The sequence below is a fragment of the Vulpes lagopus genome, chromosome 1 (genome assembly GCF_018345385.1).
Source record: "Vulpes lagopus strain Blue_001 chromosome 1, ASM1834538v1, whole genome shotgun sequence".
NCBI lineage: Eukaryota > Metazoa > Chordata > Mammalia > Carnivora > Canidae > Vulpes > Vulpes lagopus.
Window position 1 is genome coordinate 26095932 of NC_054824.1, and position 21569 is coordinate 26117500.

At 39.5% G+C, this 21569-nt stretch overlaps 1 protein-coding gene and 1 pseudogene across 2 annotated transcripts; one reads left to right on the top strand and one right to left on the bottom strand.

Annotated features, from left to right (window-relative positions):
- Positions 1-157: 157 nt before the first annotated feature.
- Positions 158-11437, bottom strand: SMIM8 (small integral membrane protein 8). 2 transcript variants are annotated; one of them, XM_041747084.1, is made up of 4 exons: positions 11388-11437; positions 9772-9821; positions 3080-3240; positions 158-1356 (listed from the first exon to the last, which is right to left on the bottom strand). In XM_041747084.1, the coding sequence occupies exons 3-4, from the start codon at positions 3212-3214 to the stop codon at positions 1198-1200; spliced, it is 294 nt and encodes a 97-aa protein (XP_041603018.1). In that variant the 5' UTR covers positions 3215-3240; positions 9772-9821; positions 11388-11437; the 3' UTR covers positions 158-1197. The 2 variants fall into 2 exon arrangements, with proteins under 2 accessions (XP_041603018.1, XP_041602949.1); XM_041747015.1 differs by lacking the exon at positions 11388-11437 and adding an exon at positions 10624-10784.
- A 594-nt stretch (positions 11438-12031) lies between these two features.
- Positions 12032-12749, top strand: LOC121500534 (annotated as a pseudogene).
- Positions 12750-21569: the final 8820 nt, after the last annotated feature.

A 21569-nucleotide genomic window follows, 5' to 3' on the forward strand; every position in this document is an offset into this window, starting at 1 on the left:
AAGAACATAGGGATACCAGAAACAAAAGATAATACTTTAAATCAAAAGGCATTTTATATCACTTATGTGTATTTTAAACTGATGCAGTGTACTATATAGAGAGGTATAGCAAAGAAATATTTAGGGCTCAGGAATAAAGATTTGATTTAGTTGCATATTGATAACAGTTAAACTCTTTAATATCTACAAATAAGACATATTGCATTTTCACATATCTTACAAAACCACAATAAAGTACTGGAAATTAAAAGCTCAAACTATGATGATAAACTCTGCCTATGTAATTATTGTTACTTGGTAATAATAAATGATACAAAATTTCATGGATAAGATTTATTACTGATTACAGTGATTTGGAAAACAGGATAAAAATTTACAAATGAAACACATCCAGAAAAATCTAAATTATATAAAGTAAACCCAGGAGAGTAAGAAGACCTTCTTTTCTTATCTATTAAATAGTTCTAGTCTTAAAATAACCATAAGGAAATTTGGTTTTATGTTCATAATATCATTGTAATATTAATTTACAAAAACTAAAATAGAATATTTGGTTGTAATCACATAAAAACATCATACCTCAGTATAATATGGTTTTTTTGGAGAAGAACTCCAATTGCATTGGGTTATTCTCTCTTTTATTAATTTTAGTATTGAGTGGGAATACCTTTTCAAAGGAAATAAAATTCTGGTCCAAAAGTAGCTGAAATGGAGTACCTAAATATATGAGCCACCTGTGACTCTAAAAATTCTTTGTCTTGAATGTTGACTGCAGGCTTCATAATATCTTTTCATAAATAACAGGTTTTGTGCCAGGAAGAAAATGAACATTGCCTTTGCAAATAGCAAAAAAAACAAAACTCTCACAACAGTTGCAAATGAACAATTCACCTTAAAACATTAAAAAATACCCTGCAAATTTCACAGCATTGGGTTCTTTTATTATATAGAACTTAATAATTAACAAAAACAACTTCCGTTCTCTTGGCACTTTGATACAAGGACTTAATTGAGAAGCTCCCACTGTGGAAAAAGAATTAGGTAAGGGCTGCAGCCTCAGGGCCTGGCTGCAACTGCTACCTTTTTTTCCTCATCAGCACTTTCCAGAACAAGAAGCTGATACTATGCACTCACAAAGTCTTTCCTTTGAAGATTTCAGGGCCCTTTAAGAAGATCCGTTGGTGCTATCCAGCACTATTAGTCCCATTTAGATGTTCTTCTCCTCATGTAACTGTGTCCCTCACTATCAATAGCTTCGTACAGGTCCTTTTTATTCTCTTGTGTTGCATGTAGATAACCAATATATGCCACGCAAAGTGAAAGAGTTATCAATCCGAAAGCCATTACAGGTTTGTTCTGCCAAAGACAAAAAAAAAAAAAATGATAAATCATCATTAAGACTAATAATTTGAGGAGACCCAAATATTTGTGGCACTTCCCCCTTGACACACCAAGACTTTATTACCACATTAGCATTCCTGTGGTGATATTTTCCATTATAACAATTTACCTAGTTCCTTATTCAATTACTTCAGCTCCTGATCATTCAAAGATTATAGAAGACTCTTGCTTCTCCTCTCTAGTCTTTCTCCTGTCTCCAACCTGGTTCTCAGGCCTCCACCTTCAGGAACATGGTGGTTGGAAGAGAGGCGAAGGGGAATGAGGCACGGAAATGGATCTGGTTTTCATTGTTATCTGGGTGACATGGAAAAGCTGCTTAACTTGCCTGAACCCAGCTTCCCCACAGGCAAAACTTCAATTAGTTAATCTTATTAGGAATAAAGTATACATGCTATTCTTCTTGCCTGAGTTCATGGATAACTTGCAAAAAGCCTTTCATTTTCATGTCATATATTAAGTGCAACAAAAATAACAATCTATACACTCTTCTCTGGGAACCTACTCTATAAGCTCAATAAATTTAGTGATTGGGCAGATACAATGCTGTTATAACCTTGATTAACTGCTGAAAACTCTAAGACCCTAAGAGACAAAGCAATATAACTTTGAAACTGGAAAAAAAAAATAGGCAAGATGTTCACAACTCCACAGAAATGTTTTGTCCCGTCTGTGGTATAACTCATATCTTCTTTTTTGTGCATTCACACTCAACAAATTAGCCTTTCGTAGGTCAGTGTGAGTACACAGTAATTGTAATCAATACAACTTTCAATTAGTATTTTCTGCTTCTGTCATATCTGCTGTATTGCTATTTCAAATCTTAATCATCAAAAGAATAAAGGTCAAAATTTTTCACTTGGATGGACACACAAGAAAAGCCACAAGCTCAAAGCAGTTTGAATCTACAAATCTTGAAATGCACTTGGCAATTAAAACAACAAATCTGTTCAAAGGTTGTAAAACATTCTACCTTGACTTAATGATTTGATTGTTAAACTGACTTATTTAACTTTAAAACAGTTTACACTGGCAACTATGTTAATACTCTAACCAAATTCAATTCATTTAAATATATTGTATAGTAACTTGATTTCATACATTCATTTTAAAACAAATTTATCTTTATTTAAAAATAAAACTGGTCAAATATAGTCAATAATTTGCAACAAGAATATAAATGATTAGCTAACTCCTTTACAGTGTACAAGTGTATGTTTTGTAACTTTCCATAATATTTGTAATATCCCTTAAGTAAAAATATAATAAAGGCTGGAATTGTAGTCTCTAAGAATGACCAGATTTTTATTTTGTTTTGTTTCAAGGGAAGATCTTATTTACTTAATAGTACCTGATCAAATAACAAAAATTTCCTTCAAATTAGTACAACCATTAAAATAAAAGTTTAAATAGGAATTTGAGAAGTGATCTATTAAAGTGCGACTATATTGTGTTAAGGTTCTCAATACCCTCAAAATAATTAGTTTTACATGTATATTCAGAAAAATAGCATTTAAAAAATAGCATTTAAAATTTTCCTTCCACCTGCTTTTATTGAGAGGTCATTAGTCAACATGAAATTTTCATGATATAATCAAATGTTACAGGAAAATAAAAACTTCCTATTTCTGATAGCCTAACTAAACTGAACATAACATCTTATCCTAAATATATTTCTTACAGGCTTAATGAAGAGCTCTGGATTCACAGCTCGAAATAAGGTTGTTGTGCGGACTCCTCTAAGCCCTGGATTTTGAAAGTCTTTCTCTTTGGGTGGTTCCTTTTTAAAGCCGGGAGACTCAGGTGCTGAAGACATCTTCTTGACTAATGATGATTTATTACCTAAAAATAAAAAAAATAATAAAAAAATACTTTTTTTCATGACCATGTTTTTTGATAATGTTCTTTAAAAAATCATTCCGTACTCATTCATTTTTTTGAATTCTAGTCCAGATAGATACCAAAAGTGATTACCAATTGTTTTATTACTTTGTATATCATGTATTTGTAAATGGTGCTTTAAATGTTGTTTGGTAAAACATATTTTCTCATCTCTCAGAACAAACCAGTGAGGTGGGCAAAAGTTGTTTTCCTACTTTCACAGAAGCCTGGAGAATTATTCCTTGGTCTGAGTCACATCGTATCTTGTTATATGAAAGAGGTATTAAGGGTGGGGGGGGGCAGTGGTTAATCCATATCCTTATTTCCTCCCATTTTCACTCTTCCTCACCTTCCAACAGCTGAAAGGACGCTAGCATCCCTCAATTTCTCCCACAGCTTCCCTCTGGCCTACCCAAGCATGAGCACCAAGCAGTAAGGCTAAGTAGTTATTTTCACTCCTCATTGTCCTGTCAGTGACTTTCTGGGAAGGATTGTTCTGCTATCTCCTCAATCTGAATATCCTTCTTTCTCTAAATTACTCTAACTCTATCCTATTAAATCCAAATGTGTCTTTTAGCTTCTGGTTCTCCCAGCTAAAAAGTCAACATTTTGTGAATATTCTTCTCTTCTAGGTACTAATAGGCAAAAGCTTATTCTTATCATTCCTGCCACCTAATGTTGGGGAGGAAGGGAAGGGTTGGAAGGGAAGAGGTAGGTAAAGAAATCTTTTAAAGGCTGAAATTAATGACAATATAATAAACTTCTCTGGGGAAATGCTGCAACCCTACCATATAGTACGTTATGACACAAGAGTCCAACATTCATATTTAAACACTCATTGTGGCTTTGTTCATACAGAGTCTTTAAGTCTTTCATTTTACAGATTTTATAAAAGCAATATTGTTGCAATTTCATTAAGTATGGAGAAAATTAGGAGTTCAGGTTTTTTTAAACTATTTTTTTAAGATTATATTTATTTATTTGTGAGAGAGAGAGAGAGAGAGAGAGTGCGCGCGCGCATGCATGAGTGGGAGGGGCAGAGGGAGAGAGAGAGGCAGACTGCCCACTGAGCAGGGAGCCTGATGGAGGGCTTGATCCCAAGATCCTGATATCATGACTTGAGCCGAACAAAGGCAGATACTTAACTGAATGAGCCACCCAGGTACCCCAGGAGTTGTTTTTTCAAAACTATTTTTGTTGAAGTAGTTACTTCATCTATACCACTTAGATAAACACTTCATCAGAAACACCTACCTGAAGGGAAATTTTTTTTTTTTTTTGAAGGGATAGATTCTTAATGCTTCTTATATATACTTGCCGGGGCTTCTGAAATGTTCACTGTCCCCTGTTCCATTATCCACTGAATATTATGGTTGTCACTGTCATCATCATCATCATCCACTTTGACATTAGTTAGCTCTTCTATAGCAATTTTAGGATTTGCTAACTCTTGGAAAATAGTTCAACTTGTTATCTCTAGCTACAAAATCTTTAAAATCAAACTGGTTTGAGAGACCAGTAACAACTGAGTACCAGACTATTTCAAATACCATGCTTGGTTTGCAGTCTTCTTCCTGGTTAACCTCAGGGGATTCCACAGGAATCATGTCTGTTTTCTGCCAAAATTTCACTATGTGGATGGCTCTACAGACCACCGGATCTCAGCAATCATATCAATAGCTAGCTTCATTCTATTTTCTGTTTTCTCTTCTAAATTTAGAATTGTTTCAGCAGTGCGCTTTCACTGTGAAAATTATACCCCCATCTGATAGCTTTAGAATGGCTGTGCAGTTCAATGGGAAAAACTCAACACATGCATGATCCATGCATAGGGCTATGTTGTAGGCAGAGCAATTGTCTACCAGCAGGAGGATATCATGTTTTGCTCCTTTCATTCTCTTGCCACATTACCGGGCCATTCGTTAAATAAACCTCTCATTTTTCAGGTACAGGTACTGGTTTGGTAACCACAGGGGAGCAAACAAACATTTTTTTTTTTAAAGATTTATTTATTTATTTATTTATTTATTTGGGACTTGATCCCGGGACTCCAGGATCGCGTCCTGGGCCAAAGGCAGGCACTAAACCGCTGAGACACCCAGGGATCCCCCAAACAAACATATCTGAAGCACTGAGGGTAAACTGACTTGCCAATGACAAAGAGTCTCACCTTTCCTGTCCAAGATGCATTATAGCAGAATAGAGCAATGATCAATCTTTGTTTACTTCTTTTGCAAAGTCTACCTTGGCCATGAAGTACATGAGGTAGCAACTCATTAACTTAATTAGCATTTCAAACATCATTCAAGCTGTAACTAGTAATTGTTTTTTTTTTTTTTTTAATTTCTCCTGTATGCAAGTTACTAATTTTTTCCACTGGAACTAGGTTTTTTTTTTTTTCACTACAGACTTCTAAAACAATTTCATAATGTGCCTGAAATTTGTGCAGCCATTATACACTTGCTTGAAACTCATCTTGCCCAAGGCTGGCAAAAAAATCCACTGCTTTCTGCTGACCAAGAGGTCCACTTATGTGCCGTGCCCATGTCCTGCACTAACTTAAAAACATTTTTTTAAGTTTATTTAAGTAATCTCTACACCTAACATGGGGCTCAAACTCTGAGATCAAAAGTCACCTGCTCTTCTAATGGAGCCAGCCAAGCACTCTGACCTGCACTAATTTCTTGATACCACACAAACATAGCTATTATAGGGAACTGGCATTTGCTTCTGCCCAGAATCCCTTTAACTTCCTCTTCATTTATGACCTAATCCCTCAATAACGTCAACAATATAGGGGGAAGGATTTCTTTGCTGCTACTCCTTTCTCATGGCAACAACCTACTCCTATTGCTTTCATTTCCTTCTATTAAAACTGCTAGCATTTCATCTTTCCCTCTCAGCCATGAGAGCAGGGTACTTGGCATGTACTAATGCCTTTAGAATTTAAGTGACAAATGTGGATTACCAGATGCCTAAGCCTAGTGCCAGTGATGTTTCTACTTAACACGATTGACTGTAACAGGGAGAAAGAAAATTCAGAAAGAAGCAATCACTAAAGTGGAAGCAATAGTATAGTCTGTAAATCGGCTATACCCATAATAAAAATGTGAGGCAGGAAATAGTTAATACAATAGTCATACTGTGAGGACTGAATCACAGCCTCAGAGTATACTGCTAATTGAAACTAAGGCATTAGATAAAAAATAGTAGGAAGGCCTGAAAAAGCAAATACACAAAGGTAGGTCATCTAACCATAAACTAACAAAGCAGCATTTTTCTTCAATTAATGAGAAACTGCTGCATATAATTAAAACAAAGATATCCAGTAGAATATGGTTTAAAGTTATTTACTGGGAAGAAAAACAAGAAAATGGGGAAGGTGGGTACAGAGGGCACATACTGTAGAGCACAGAAGGGTTTTCAGACTACAGTTAATCACATACATTCTGCATTGATAAAAATGTGCCAAGAATTGAGTATGGTTAACTCAGTCCTTACCTCAAGTCCAAAAACAAGAGAGATTTCACCATTTCAAAATCAAAGAGATGCAAAAAAATTTTAAATTAACTCAAAGGGATTCAGTGATGTTAAATGTTGAAATTCAACCTATATGAAATGTCTACAAAAACTATGGACTAAGTATTCTAACATGAATTGTAATGACTTAATTTGTTTTTAAGTAGACTCTATACCCAGTGGGAAGCGCAACACAAGAAGCCCAACCCCCAATGTGGGGAGCCCAACCTGGGGCTTGAACTCATGACCCCGATATCAAGACCAGAGATTAAAAGTTGAACGGTTAATTGACTGAGCCACTCAGGCACCCCTATAAGGACTTAATTTTATTTGCAAGATTCCTTGGTCTCCTCTTTTCCTTAGTAGAACCTATGTTTTCTTTGTAATGAAGTAAATAACTAAGGCAGTATTTATTATACTGCAATCTCTAGACATCCATATTCACTTAATAATGCACTATTTATGTTAAACTTTTTACCAGGAATGACAAATACTTGAACTGGAAGCCACCAGAAATGTTTATTAAAGGGACATTTACAAATTAAGGGATTACCTACCGCACTATATTTAAAAGATTAAAGATTTCATATGCTACAGGGGCACCTGGGTGGCTCAGTGGCTGAGTGTCTGCCTTTGGCTTGGGTCATGATCCTGGGGTCCTGGGATTGAGTCCTGCATTGGGATCCTTGCCGGGAGCCTGCTTCTTCCTCTGCCTAGGTCTCTGCCTCTCTCTGTATCTCTCGTGAATAAATAAATAAAAATCTTTAAAAGAGAAACAAGATTTCATATGCCACAATTTCCATTGCTTGTGATACTTTCAACAAAGTGTATAGGTAACATCTTCCATTATATATCAGTCTTTCATAAGATGTGGTATGAGACAGTTCAATTTTATTGCTTTTTTAAATATTTTATTCGAGAGAGTCGGAGAAGGAGCAGAGGGAGAGGGACAAGCAGATTCCACACACTGAGTAAGGAGCCCAAATCGGAGTTTAGTCTCATGACCTTGAGATCATGACCGGAGCCCAAATCAAGAGTTGGATGCTCAACCGACTGAGGCACCCAAGTTCCCCATTGCTGCTTTTTTTATGAGCCACAGTCACTGAAGATGTTATAATAGTTCTCCCCAAAATTACATGAATTTGTTTATACAATCTATTGAACAAAGAATCTTAACATATACTTTGAATAAAAAATGTAGATTACTGAGTCTAAAAAGGGCTTTAGTAGCCAAAAATGTTATATATAAGACACAAAACAATACAGTATCTTGTCATGTAGAAAGTTCTTTTGAATCTCTTCACATGCCTGGCCCACAGAGCTATAGATATATGGCTGGAGCAGAAATTAAAAATGTGTTGGTTGGATAAGTATATAGAGAGAGTGCAAAACCTTGAGTATTTTGTTCACAGTCAAAATTTGAGGGGAAAAAAAATATCTACATCAAAAGTAAACTTTTGGGCAGACCCGGTGGCTCAGCAGTTTAGCACCGCCTTCAGCCCAGGGCATGATCCTGGAGACCCGGGATCGAGTCCCATGTCAGGCTCCCTGCATGGAGCCTGTGTCTCCCTCTGCCTGTGTCTCTGCCTCTCTCTCTCTCTGTATCTCTCATTAATAAATAAATAAATAAATAAATAAATAAATAAATAAATCTTAAAAAAAAAGAAACTTTACGATACTCATTTTTTTTTAAAAAAAGTAAACTTTTAATCTAGAAGTGAAAGCTGACTAGCTATTTTCAACTGCAGAGCTAATGTAAATTCCATTTGTAAAAGCTGCTGAACTAATCATAAATTCAAAGCACACCAGTAATCTGACATCACCACTCAAATGAACTGTACCTAAGACAAAAACATCTATTTAATATCTAGCACACTTCCTCCAGAACTTGTCCTCCCATCACTTTGTCCAATTTTCTCCCTTACTCTTGTTTCCCACTGCAAGCACTTACTTATATTTGCATATGATATTGACCAATCTCTACTTCAACTCACTTTTAAAGACAGATTTATTTTTAAGCTAGGGAGAAACTTCTCATTTATTGTGTTAAAAAGGAAATCACACAAAACAAACACACACAGCGTCTGGCAGGGATGATGGAAACTTGGCATTGCTCTGCTCCTAGCTAAGACTAAGTGATTAGTCTGTGTGTGGGCCCACTTGCAAAATACTCAATAAATCAGGTATCCAAGAGGCTACCCCTGGCTGATGCAATCTGTCCTGGAGCCCTTCTTGTATTTCTTTTCCATTTTTTCATTTTTCCATCACTCGTTTCTTGTTCCTTTATTGACAAATGATATGAAACTCTCGTTTATATATTTTTTAAGGGTAAGATTTTTCATACCTACCTGTAAATAAAAATTATCTAAATTAAGCTCTATTTACTTCCTATGTCTCTCCCTGGTAAAAAGTTCACCTTTTTCTTCTGTCCATCCTCTTGTGAAGGAAATATGTGATGGGAAAAGGAAGCTGCCGTGATAAAGGATGCCTCCTTACACAGCTCCATGAGGGTCATTCACACCTCAAAGTGTGAGAATAGCGCCCTCCTGGAATTAATAATACACAATGTGTGAGGCTGTACGAGATAGTCTTAGACAGTCAGAACTGGTCATTTTTTGATAATTTTCCTTCCTTCACTAAAATTCTCGGTCAGGGGGATGATCCATTTGGCAACGGGTATTAAACAACTCATTGACATAAAATTGGCATGACTATCTATATCATGTTGTACATGGGAATCAGACCAAGACAAAAAGACTATGAGTTACTTTGGGGAAAAATTTAATCTTCAGATATTCATTTTTGAAATCAGTATCTCAATAGAAGATGTCAAAACAAAATTACTAGAATTATAGAATGTTAGAGAGAAGGAACCTTAGCAATAATCAAAGCCTTTAAGACTTAAGGAATTATAAAATGGACAAACTATTTTAGTGAGATATAAAATATACTTGTTATTTTAGTTTCACTTACCACAGTATCTTGATATTTAAGAAAATAATTTGAAGTCTGGGACAGAACACCTGTAAAATAATTTAAATTAGAATAAGCAAGTTTGGGATAGAATCAGGGTTTTATGCCTTGAGGGAATTCAGCATAGCCTCAAATTCCAACTTTGCTACTCATAAGCTGGAGCTCTTGGAATAAGTGACAACCTCTGTGGGCCTCAGTCTCCACCCAAAGGGGTAATGTTACCTACTGCATGGAACAGCTGTGTGGATTGAGATCACACTTTTAAAAGGATTTAACAGAAAAAAAAAAAGATATAACAGATGTTCAATGTTAACAGCTATTGTCATACCATCTAGTCAAATTCTTTTCTTTTTTTTTTTAAATACTTTATTTATTTATTCATGAGACAGAGAAGAGAGAGAGAGGCAGAGACACAGGCAGAGGGAGGAGCAGGCTCCATGCAGGGAGCCTGACATGGGACTTGATCCCAGGTCTCCAGGATCACGCCCTGGGCCGAAGGCGGCGCTAAACCGCTGGGCCACCCGGGCTGCCCCAATTCCCTTTTTTAAACAGAGAAACCTAGACCCAAAGAGATTGTCTTTGCCAATGGGAGTGAGATAATCCAAGCCTCTCCATTTCCAGCTCACCCCTAATCCACTACTTCACCCCCACAGTACTCCAAAATCGGTAAGATGCTGCACCTACACGTTATCACCAGACTTAGAAAACCTAAAATTGTAAACACTTGAATTTTCTAAATGGATTCTGTAGTTCTTGTTTTTGATGTAAAACAAAAAACAAAACAAAACAAAACAAAAAAACAAAAAACACCTACTTTTAAAAGTGTCTCTCCATTTCTTGAACTTACTGTACCTGAGTAAGGGAGAAAGATGTTGGGGGCAGCCCCAGGGCCCCAGCGGTTTAGTGCTGCCGCCTTCGGCCCAGGGTGTGATCCTGGGATCGAGTCCCACATCGGGCTCCCTGCATGGAGCCTGCTTCTCCCTCTGCCTGTGTCTCTGCCTCTCTCTGTGTCTCTATAAATAAATAAATAAATAAAATAAATAAATAAATTAAATAAATAAATAAATAAATATAAATAAATAAAAATTAAATAAATAAATAAATAAATAAAAATTAAATAAATAAATAAATAAATAAGTAAATAATCTTAAAAGGGGAGGGGGGGCAGAAAGATGTTCACAGCGGCTGCGACAGACAATCCGAGGGCCGTAAAGTACCACTTAGGTCTGCTCCCCTCTCCGTGTGCAGCGGCTATTACTCAAAGACAGATGCACGTGAAGCCTCCAGAAAAGGAAACTGCATTCAACCAAGTTCCAGACGCTGTGCTGCCAGGAGAGCACGTGACACCGTTTCCCCCTAAATAAGAGTTTGGTGAGCTGGGACAGCACGATAGTGTCCAGGATGTGGGGATGTGCGAGGGGGTCCACGACCAGGCCGGGATCCTGGCACGGGAGGGGGCTCCCCCGGACGGCTTGGGGCCCCCACGAGCGGCGAGGCCCCGACGCACCGGGGAGTCAGGCCTGCAGGGCCACCGGCCCTCCAAGGTCAGGGAGCAGAGAGCGTGGTGGGGCGGCCGCGCCGAGCCCCGCCGTCACCTGCCAGCAGCCGCCGCTCACCTGCCGCGAGGTCACCTCCGCCGCCGCCTCCCAGCTCCGCCTCGTCTCCGCCTGCGGGACAGAGCGGCCCGGCGCGCAGCCGGCTCGGCGCCACAGCGGCCCCTGCAGCTGGGAGGCTGCGACGAAGGGGCGCGCGGGGCGCGGGACCCAGGCCTGCGGCTCGGTGCCTCCCAGGGGGGGCGGGGGGCGCGGGACCCAGGCCTGCGGCTCGGTGCGTCCCAGGGGGGGCGCGCCCACGGACTCCCCTGCAGGAACCTGCAGGGGGCATGTTTAGTTTCTTCCTTTCTTACCTTTAGTTTATCAGCCTCCCAAGGTTCTAATTTTGTGTGCCTGTGTTTTGTATGAATAAAAGGAGACATCACCTAGGAATCTATATATATTTATTTGCTGGAAACAAAGTATTCTGAGATGGGAAAGAAGGCTGGGATTTGGTGTCCTCCTGCCCCGATTTTAAACGCACAGTCAGATGTGCAGTTATGCTCTGCCTATTAGTAATAGTTATTAGTAATAACTAATAATTCTATTGGTGCCTTGACATTGCAAGGTGCAAGGTGTGTGGAGCTGTGGTGTGATAAGAATAGGTAGGGTTGCTGACCTGTACATACTTTCCTGATGTTAAATTTGTTGGGGGGCCCATCGCAACCATGGCTGAAGAACAACCTCAGGTTGAACTGTTCGTGAAGGCCGGCAGTGATGGGGCCCAGATTGGGAACTGCCCCTTCTCCCAGAGACTGTTCATGGTACTCTGGCTCAAAGGAGTCACCTAACCACTGTTGACACCAAGAGGTGGACGAGACAGTACAGAAGCTGTGCCCAGGAGGGCAGCTCCCATTCCTTCTGTAGGGCACTGAAGTGCACACAGACACCAACAAGATTGAGGAGTTTCTGGAGGCAGTGCTGTGCCCTCCCAGGCACCCCAAGCTGGCAGCTCTGAACCCTGAATCCAACACGGCTGGGCTGGACATATTTGCCAAATGTTCTGCTTACATCAAGAATTCAAACCCGGCACTCAATGATAATCTGGAGAAGGGGCTCCTGAAAGCCCTGAAAGTTTTAGACAATTACCTGACATTCCCCCTCCCAGAAGAAGTGGATGAGACCAGTGCTGAGGATGAGGGCATCTCACAGAGGAAGTTTCTGGATGGCAATGAGCTCACTCTGGCTGACTGCAACCTCTTGCCAAAACTCCACATAGTACAGGTGGTGTGTAAGAAATACAGGGGATTCTCCATCCCAGAGGTGTTCCGCGGAGTGCATCGGTACCTGCGTAATGCCTATGCTCGGGAGGAGTTTGCCTCCACCTGTCCACATGATGCGGAGATCGAGCTGGCTTATGAGCAAGTGGCCAAGGCCCTCAGATAAGGCCCTCCTGAGGCTCCCTCTCTCCTCTCCATTTTCTCCACAAAGACACCAGCTGGATTTCACGTGGCTACCCAAGGACACACTTCAAAATGGCCAGTGGGCAGAGAATCCTGAAGCGCTTGTACAGGGCTGGCTGGGGGGCTGGAGGGGATGATGGGGAATCTAGGTAAGATTTTTATTGTGGGGTGGTGTGGGTAGGACAGTGTATTTCAGTAGTAAAATACAGATTGGGAAAATAAATAAATAAAACATAAATTTGTTGGGGGCAGCCCGGGTTGCCCCGCTGTTGGCTCAGCGGTTTAGCGCCGCCTTCAGCCCAGGGCCTGATCCTGGAGACCCGGGATCGAGTCCCACGTCGGGCTCCCTGCACGGAGCCTGTCTCTCTCTCTCTCTCTCTCTAATAAATAAATAAAATATTAAAGTAATACTTTCTTGATGTTTAAGTTTGTTGGTATACCAGTTGCATGAGTGGGTGCCTGGGTGGTACCGTTGGTTAAAGTTCTGACTCTTGATCTCAGCCCAGATCTTGATCTCAGGGTCATAGTTCAAGCCCCATATTGGGCTCTGTGCTGGGCCTGGAAGCTATTTTTAAAAATGATAGTAATTTAAAAAATACAACAATTTTAAAAATTAATAAAACAAACAAAATAGAATAGCAGGTGCCCAGATTTGGGCATGGATTTGTGTTAAAGTTTGGGCAAATGAATTTTGAATTTAAACTTGTTCATTCAAGCCAAATTGATTTTATATTTGACTTGAGGTTTAATTTCTAAAAGTTCATCGGCATCTGGTATTACTAGACAGTCTTCTGACAAAATAAGTTAAATTTTAATTAAAAAGCTGTTTGTGACATAAAAAGATGCTCATTATCACAAATCATAGGGGAAATACAGATCCAAACCACAATGAGATATCATCTCACACCTGTTGGAATGACTATCATCAAAAAAGACAAGAGATAAATGTTGATGAGGATGTGGACAAAAGAGAATGCTTGTGCACTGTTGGTGGGAATGTAAACTGGTGCAACCGCTATTGAAAACAGTATGGAGGTTCCTCAAAAAATTAAAAATAGAAATACCACATGATCCAGCAATTCTACTTTCAGAAACATATCCAAAGTAAATGAAATTACTATCTCAAAAAGATATCTGCATGCCATTATGTTTATGTGCAGCATTTTTACAATAGCCAAAATATGAAAACACCTGAGTGTCTGTCAGTGGGTGAATGGATAAAGAAGATGTAGTATATATGTACAATGGAATACTATTTAGCCCTGAGAAAGAAGAATATCCTGCTGTTTGTGACAATGTGGATGGATCTTGAGGCCATTACACTAAGCATAGTAAGTTAGAGAAAGACAAGTACTGTATATCATGCAGAATCTAAAAAAAGACAAATGCGTGGAAATAGAGACTAGAATGCCGGTTACCAGGAATTAAGGGCATAGGAGACATGGGGAGATATTGGTCAAAGATTATAAACTTCCAGTTAGAAGGTGAATAGTTTCTGAAGATCTAAAGCACAGCATAGTGATTACAGTTAATAAGTAGTTTATACCTGACAGTTGCTAAGAGTAGATTTTAAATATTCTCACCAGGGACACCTTCGTGGCTCTGTGGTTAAGGATCTGCCTTAGGCTCAGAGCATGATCCTGGAGTCCCAGGATTGAGTCCCACATCAGGCTCCCTGCATGGAGCCTGCTTCTCCCTCTGCCTGTGTCTCTGCCTCTCTCTCTCTCTCTGTGTCTTTCATGAATGAAATAAAATCTTTAAAATAAATAAATATTCTCACACACACACACACACACACCACCCAAAAAACTAGCTGATACCATGGTGGTTATCAGCTTGCAATATATATGTGTGTTAAATCAAGACATTGTACAACTCAAACTTGCACAATGTTATCTGTCAATTATATTTTAGTAAAACTGGGGTGGGGGGGAAGTTGCCCACAAAATCAGCCAAAGGATCTACATACCAAACACAATATCAAACTTCCAGATGATGTTCAAAATTTTCTTAAAGAAAAGAAAAGAAAAGAAAAGAAAGAAAAGAAAAGAAAAAGTTATTTGTGGAGTTGCCACAGAACAAATGAAAGACTACAAAACGTTCTTTGTCTTTCATTATCAACATACCTGTATTTTCTTCTCATCCCTTAGGGTTCTCCTACCTAATCAGTAAAATGCCAAGTATCATTATGGAAACCAAACTACCTTTATGGGCCACTTGCGTCGTTCAGTCGGTTAAGCATCTGCCTTCTGCTCAGGTCAAGATCTGAGGATCCTGGGATAGAGGCTTTTCAGGCTCCCTCTGCAGCAGGGAGTCTGTTTTCTCTCTCTGCTTCTCCCTCCCTGCTCCTCCTCCTCTCTCTCTCTCTCTCTCTCTCTCTCTCTCAAATAAATAAATAAAATATTTTTTTAAAAAAGTACCTTTACTGTCATGATCAATCCAGACTAATCAGGTGAAAGAGTATGAAGCTTAAGAATGTGTAAAACAAGAGTAAACTGTAGGTAAAGACAATAGAGAAAAGCCTAAAGGCTTTGCCAAAGTCATGGATATGAAAGCAATGCAAGTGATGTGAATAAACAAGAGTTCTTTCCATTTTATCATGCTTTTAATAAATCACTTTGAAGACTGAGGTCAGTCTGAAATCAGCTTTTATAATCATTTTAAACAGAACCATCAATACTTAATAATATTTAACAGGAGATTTGGTATTTGCTAGAATTAGAGATTTTATATTTGATGGGATTAGCTGCATAAAACAAAAGTTCGTCTTTATGAAAATGCATTCAAATTTTCAAAATATACCTGCTTCCATTAGGAAGTTCATCAAGTGAACTCCATTAGGAGTTCATCAAGTGTGTCCCAGGGACAATACTGGTGATCTGTGAACCTTCTCAGGGGAATCTCTGATGTGCTGGTTCTTTTCTTTTCCGGCATGAATTAATACTTGACTTACAATATTTAATAAAAATCAGACATTAATTTAGTGTTGTTTTATCAAAAGCAGGGTTTGTTTTTTTGTTGTTGCTGTTGTTTTTATAAGATAAATGCTGGCTTGTTTTCCCCAGCATTAAGCCAAGACAAAGTAGGTAATATAATTAACGTGGGCCATGGGGTACATGACTCCATTGAATGAATTATTAGCTGACAAACTGGGAAAAATTAAGCATGTATGATATAAAATAATCCCGGGGTACCTGGGTGGCTCAGTGGTTGAGCATCTACCTTCGGCTCAGGGCATGATCCCAGGGTCCTGGGATTGAGTCCCGCATCAGGCTCCCCGCAGGGAGACTGCTTCTCCTCTGCCTTTGTCTCTGCCTCTCTCTTTGTGACTCTCATGAATAAATAAAATCGTTAAAAATTAATAATAATAATAATCCCAATTTTCTACTCCTCTATACCCTCCCCCTCGCTCCTGTTTCCACTCCCACTCTGATTCTGGAATTGGCTTTGTGACTTATTTTGGTTAATATGATATTAACAAGTACGACAGGAGCAGAGGATGACAAAGTGCTTGAACTGGTGACTATACCTCAACTAGTCAACTGGAGATGAAAACCACATAGTGCTAAATCAAGTCATCCTCATCATTCCAATTGAGGCCATCTGAGGCTGGCCATCAGTCAGCTGGCCCCAGATATGTGAACAAACCCAGGCACGATCAGCAAAGCCACCTACCAAGATCAGACAAGTCTGCTAGATCAGCTGAGCTTAAATAGGTGTGTTGGTTGTTGTGCAGCTTTATTGTGGCAATAGGTAATTGATACAATGTCCTCCATTTACAAATTCCCTGATATAAAAGAGCATTTGATTTGTTTGGTAGCTTGAGGAGTAATCCACTTCCAGTGGGAACAGTTAAGAAGAACAAATGTTTGCTTTTGTAAAAACTATATTTTGGTCTAGCATCATAGGAATATCTTTTATGGGAAAGAAACAAAATCTATCAAATGGTAGGAAACATAAATTAGTTTAAAAAATGAGAATGAGGAACTGATATTATTTACTGTTTTTGTTCCACATAATATTTTTAGCAAAACTGGTTTTGGTACTTTCCATGTCAGGTCATCTTATACTTACTCTTATCACATTTATAAATACTAGCAAAAAAAGATTTATTCTATATTAATATTTCTGAAGTCTCATAATCTCAAGCACCTTAAAAAAGAAAAATTAAAACCATTTTTATTTCAAGTTTTTTTAATTGAGTGGAAGAAGCTGGAGTTCCTTATCAGTGCAGTTAGGTTCAATTTAGTGAAAAAAATTCTAGTGCATTTCATGTGACAGGTACTATACTGGACATTGGGAATTTAAAGATTAAGATATATTCTCTGCCCTTGAGGATCTTAAAGATTGGTGAAGGAGACAAATATAAAAACAGATCATCTCAATTATAATGCGATGAGTGATAACATAATTATGTGCACACATTTCTTTGGAAGCACAGAGAATGGTATGTCGCTTGCCCTGGAAGGGCTGATGACCAAGCTGAGAGAATCAGAAGCATTAACTAAGCAAGGAAGCTAGAAAGGATATTTCAGGGCAGGAGAAACAGAATGAATAGTCTTCAAAGCATGAAACCATACAGTCCAATGAAGTGTGTTACATATTCACCAGAGTGTGAATAATAAAATGGAAAATGGGAAGAAATGAGATTGGAAAAACATATAGGGTCAGTCCAGGAGGGCTCTCATCCATGGTAAGGGACTGGAACAGTATTCTGAAGGTCATGGGAAGTTACCACAGTCATTTAAACCAGGAACTACATGGTCAAATGTATGTTTCATATAACTTTCTCCGAGAGCAAGACGGGCTACAGGGCACAGAACTAGTTAAAAAGCCAATGCAGTATTCTAGGAGAGGGAGTGAAGGCCTGGATTAGAACCATAATAGGAAGTATAGAGAATATGGGATGGATTTTGGTGGTATTAGCAGGCAAACTGGTAAGACTGATGATTGTCTTGAATTGGGGTAGAAAGGGTAGGAGGTGAGAGGAGAAAAAGGAAATTAGGATGATGTAGTGGACCCTGTGGTACTCTTCCCAGAATCCCCTTCTTAGAGGAAACCTGGAAGATCTGCGGCTGACTGCCCCCAGCTGCTCCTTCGCTGGGTATTCTTATGGCTTATCCAGTCCTTCAAGGTTTGCCTGTGACTGATGACAGGCTTTTAATGGTATTGGATATATGCATCTGAAGTTTGGGGGGAGATAAAGATTTAAAAATCATCAACAGGGCAGCCTGGGTGGCTCAGCAGTTTAGCGCTGCCTTCAGCCCAGGGTGTGACCCTGGAGACCCAGGATCGAGTCCCCGTGGGGCCCCCTGCAAGGAGTCTGCTTCTCCGTCTGCCTGTGTCTCTGCCTCTCTCTTTCTCTCTGTGTCCCTTATGAATAAATAAAATCTTTAAAAAAATAAAAATCATCAACATACAGAATAGGCAAAATTATGAGGGTGGATGTGAGCATATAAGGAGAGGAGGCAGAGAAAGAATGGTGGGCTACAAGGCACTGGGAACATCAACAGTGAGGGAGTGAGTGGAGCAGGAGGAAATCATGAAAGGGTTTGAGAAAGGATAGTCAGAATGGTGTGAAGAACAGGGCAGGAATGCCTAGTAATCTAAGGGAGTTGAGGTGATTAAGAGGAGAGTAGATTAATTACAGGCTTCTTTGCCATCAGCCAAACTCCTCTCTAAACTCTTCTCCTTTCTCAAATACAAGTCTAGTCGTGTCACTTTTCCACTCAACATTTCCTGCTGGGATCCCCTTTCCTGTCCCTGCCCTTTGCCTCACTCCTTATTCTATATGGTTAATCAGAGGAGACATCATACTCACAGCTCAGTCATGCTTGATGTGTAAAAATTATCTTCCTGGAAGCTGACTCTTGGAGAAGAATCATATCTATCCAGAAGAAAAATTTCTTTTTTTTTTTTTGCATTCTTGGGTAAGGTTAAGTGGCTACATTTATTTCATTTATTGTATAAGCTGAGAAGTCTAGCAGGGTAATTTTGAGCCCCCAAAAAGACTGAGCACAAAGAGCCAGCAAACCCTGCCCCTACTCATCTAAAAACTCTGGTGTCTCTATGTAGGAGGTGATAGATAAGCAGACTGTCTTTCTTGGTTAAGTGGGAGGGATGAGATTTATGCATAAGCTCATAGAGAAGAAATGGAAAGAGAGAGTTACTTGTTCTGTGGCCAATAAGAAAAAAGATCTGACCCCCTAGAAACATGGGAGAAACAGAACGGAGCATTTTTTGGATATAGGATCTTGGGAAACTTACCATATAACTGTTATTTCAGTTGCAAATCACTGAAACTAACTCAAGTGCAAAAGGATCTGTATTACATCATAAAATGTTGAGTACAAGGGGACAACTGGTTTTGGGAACATTGAGTTATGGGACACCCAAATACATCAACAGGACTCCCTTGTCTCATCTCTTTAGATACACTTATTCCATATACTGGGTACATACCTGCTGGTAGTTTTGGGCATCTACCATGTTACAGTACATCCAACTAGAAAGGGAGCTTTTCTAATCCTTCATATCTCAAATCTTATAGAAGGGTTCTGATTATCCTTATGACCATTGGGTCATGTGCCCTTTTTCAGGACAAACTGCTGTGCACAGGAGGAAGGGGGTACCATGACTGGTCAGGCCTGGGTTGAGGGTTGAGTCATGTTATCACAGTTGTGGAGGAGCAGCTACCTGGGAGTTGGATAGGATAGAGATGCTAGGAAGACAAATTCGGCAGATGTCCACCCAACAGGTAGACCTGCTTTCCAGTTGAGGTTATGCACAGCTGGGGCAATGAGTATGCGCCTGAAAAACAGCAGCCAGCAGGGACCATAGAGCAGAGCTTTTCCACTGAGTGGTGCTGCTGCCACATTCTCACATGCTGGTAAAGAGATATCTTCTTCCTGTCATGGCTAATGAAATGAGGTGGCCAGAATGGAAGACATAGGTGGCCTGGTGCCAAATGCACATGAGAGAACCCCAAGGGATGTTAAAACAGAGTATATCATGGGGCACCTGGGTGGCTCAGCCAGTTAAGCATCTGGCTCTTCATTTCAGCTTGGGTTGTGATCTTGGGATTGTTGTATTGAGCCCTGCATCAGGCTCCATACTGGGCAGAGAGTCTGCTTGGGATTCTCTCTCTGTCCTTCTCCCTCTGACCCTCCCCATACTCACTCCTTCTCTCCAAAATAAGTAAATAAATATAATGTATCATTACCTGACATCACAGTTTATTTATTTATTTATTGGTTACATTTTTTATTTTATTTTATTTTATTTTATTATTTTATTTTATTTTATTTTATTTTATTTTATTTTATTTTATTTTATTTTATTTTATTTTATTTTATTGAGTTCAATTTGCCAACATATAGCATATCACCAAGTGCTCATCCCGTCAAGTGCCCCCCTCAGTGCCCATCACCCAGTCACCCCATCCCCCCGCCCACCTCCCCTTCTACCACCCCTTGTTTGTTTCCCAGAATTAGGAGCCTCTCATGTTCTGTCATCCTCACTGATATTTCCCACTCATTATCTCTCCATTCCCCTTTATTCCCTTTCACTATTTTTTATATTCCCCAAATGAATGAGACCAAATGTTTGTCCTTCTTCGATTGACTTATTTCACTCAGCATAATACCCTCCAGTACCATCCACGTCGAAGCAAATTGTGGGGATTTGTCGTACAAAGTTTATTTCTTTTTTGTCTTTCTTCTTTATTAGGATGCAAGTTCCATGAAGGCACAAATACCCCACAAAAGCTCCATAAAACTCCATGTAAGCTCCAAGAAGGCTCCATGTTTTGCTCATAGCTATATTCCCAGACACATTGAAAAGCTCTGGAAATATTTGTTGAAGCAATGCTGAGTGAACTAGGGAGATGTTAAGAAGGAGATACCATAAGGAAGCAAGGCCAACCAAAGCATTACTTTGGGCCTATGGACCAGTGAGAATCAGGGTGAGAGTGAGATATTGTGAAAGGGAGCCTAGTGGAGGAGGGTGGAGCTTCCAGGGTGGGTCTACAGGTACCAGTCAATTCTGTCTTTAATAGCACCCAGGCCTACAGAGACCACTTATCTCTAGATATTGAGGCTTAGATCTTTTATTCCTTTGTCAACCCGCTCCCATCACTGAATAAAAACACAGTCCCTCAAACTACCATTCTTACTCTTCCACCCTTGCACAAACCCAATTTCCAGAAAAGAGGGAAGGTCTCAGAGGTAGAGAAGGGCCCCAATGAGGCTTTGTAATGGCTTACTGTAACTAGCCATGCCCCTGAGTAGGGAGGGTCTTGGTCCTAAACCTTGCCAATAAGTCAGTGATATGCCAGCATCAATGTTCAAGTGACTTCATTTTTATCCAGAATCCCATCTCCAGAGTGTCTCATAAAATAGATCTGGAATGAGGCCTGAGAAACTGCATTTCAAATCCAAGTGCTGCTGCCACCACTCCTTGGACCTCACCTTGAGAACTGCTGACCCATATGATGGGTCACTTTCCTTCCTCATTTGCCAATTAATACATAATTGCTTTTATTATATGGTTTTGAGGTAGCTGAGGGGATTCTATCTTAGAAAGGCTCCATCTCTGCTGCTTCTTCGTGAGGTCCTATTTATTCATGATCAATATTTGCCTCTGAATAAGCATGTTCAGAGTGAACATGCTCAATTAACCTCCACCCAAAATAGGATCTAGACTATCACCAGCATCCCAGAATCCCATTATAACCTCTCAGTTACTATCTATCCCCTCTGTTAACTTCTATTTTTATTTCTATCACCATATTAATTTTTTAAAG

What these genes read in the sequence shown, in the direction of transcription:
- SMIM8 (XM_041747084.1), bottom strand. Translation starts at nt 3,214, where the DNA reads ATGTCTTCAGCACCTGAGTCTCCCGGCTTTAAAAAGGAACCACCCAAA. An exon ending in CAGAGCTCTTCATTAAGCCT is followed by an intron (nt 1,357 to 3,079) that starts GTAAGAAATATA and finishes TGTCTTTGGCAG; the next exon opens with AACAAACCTGTAATGGCTTT.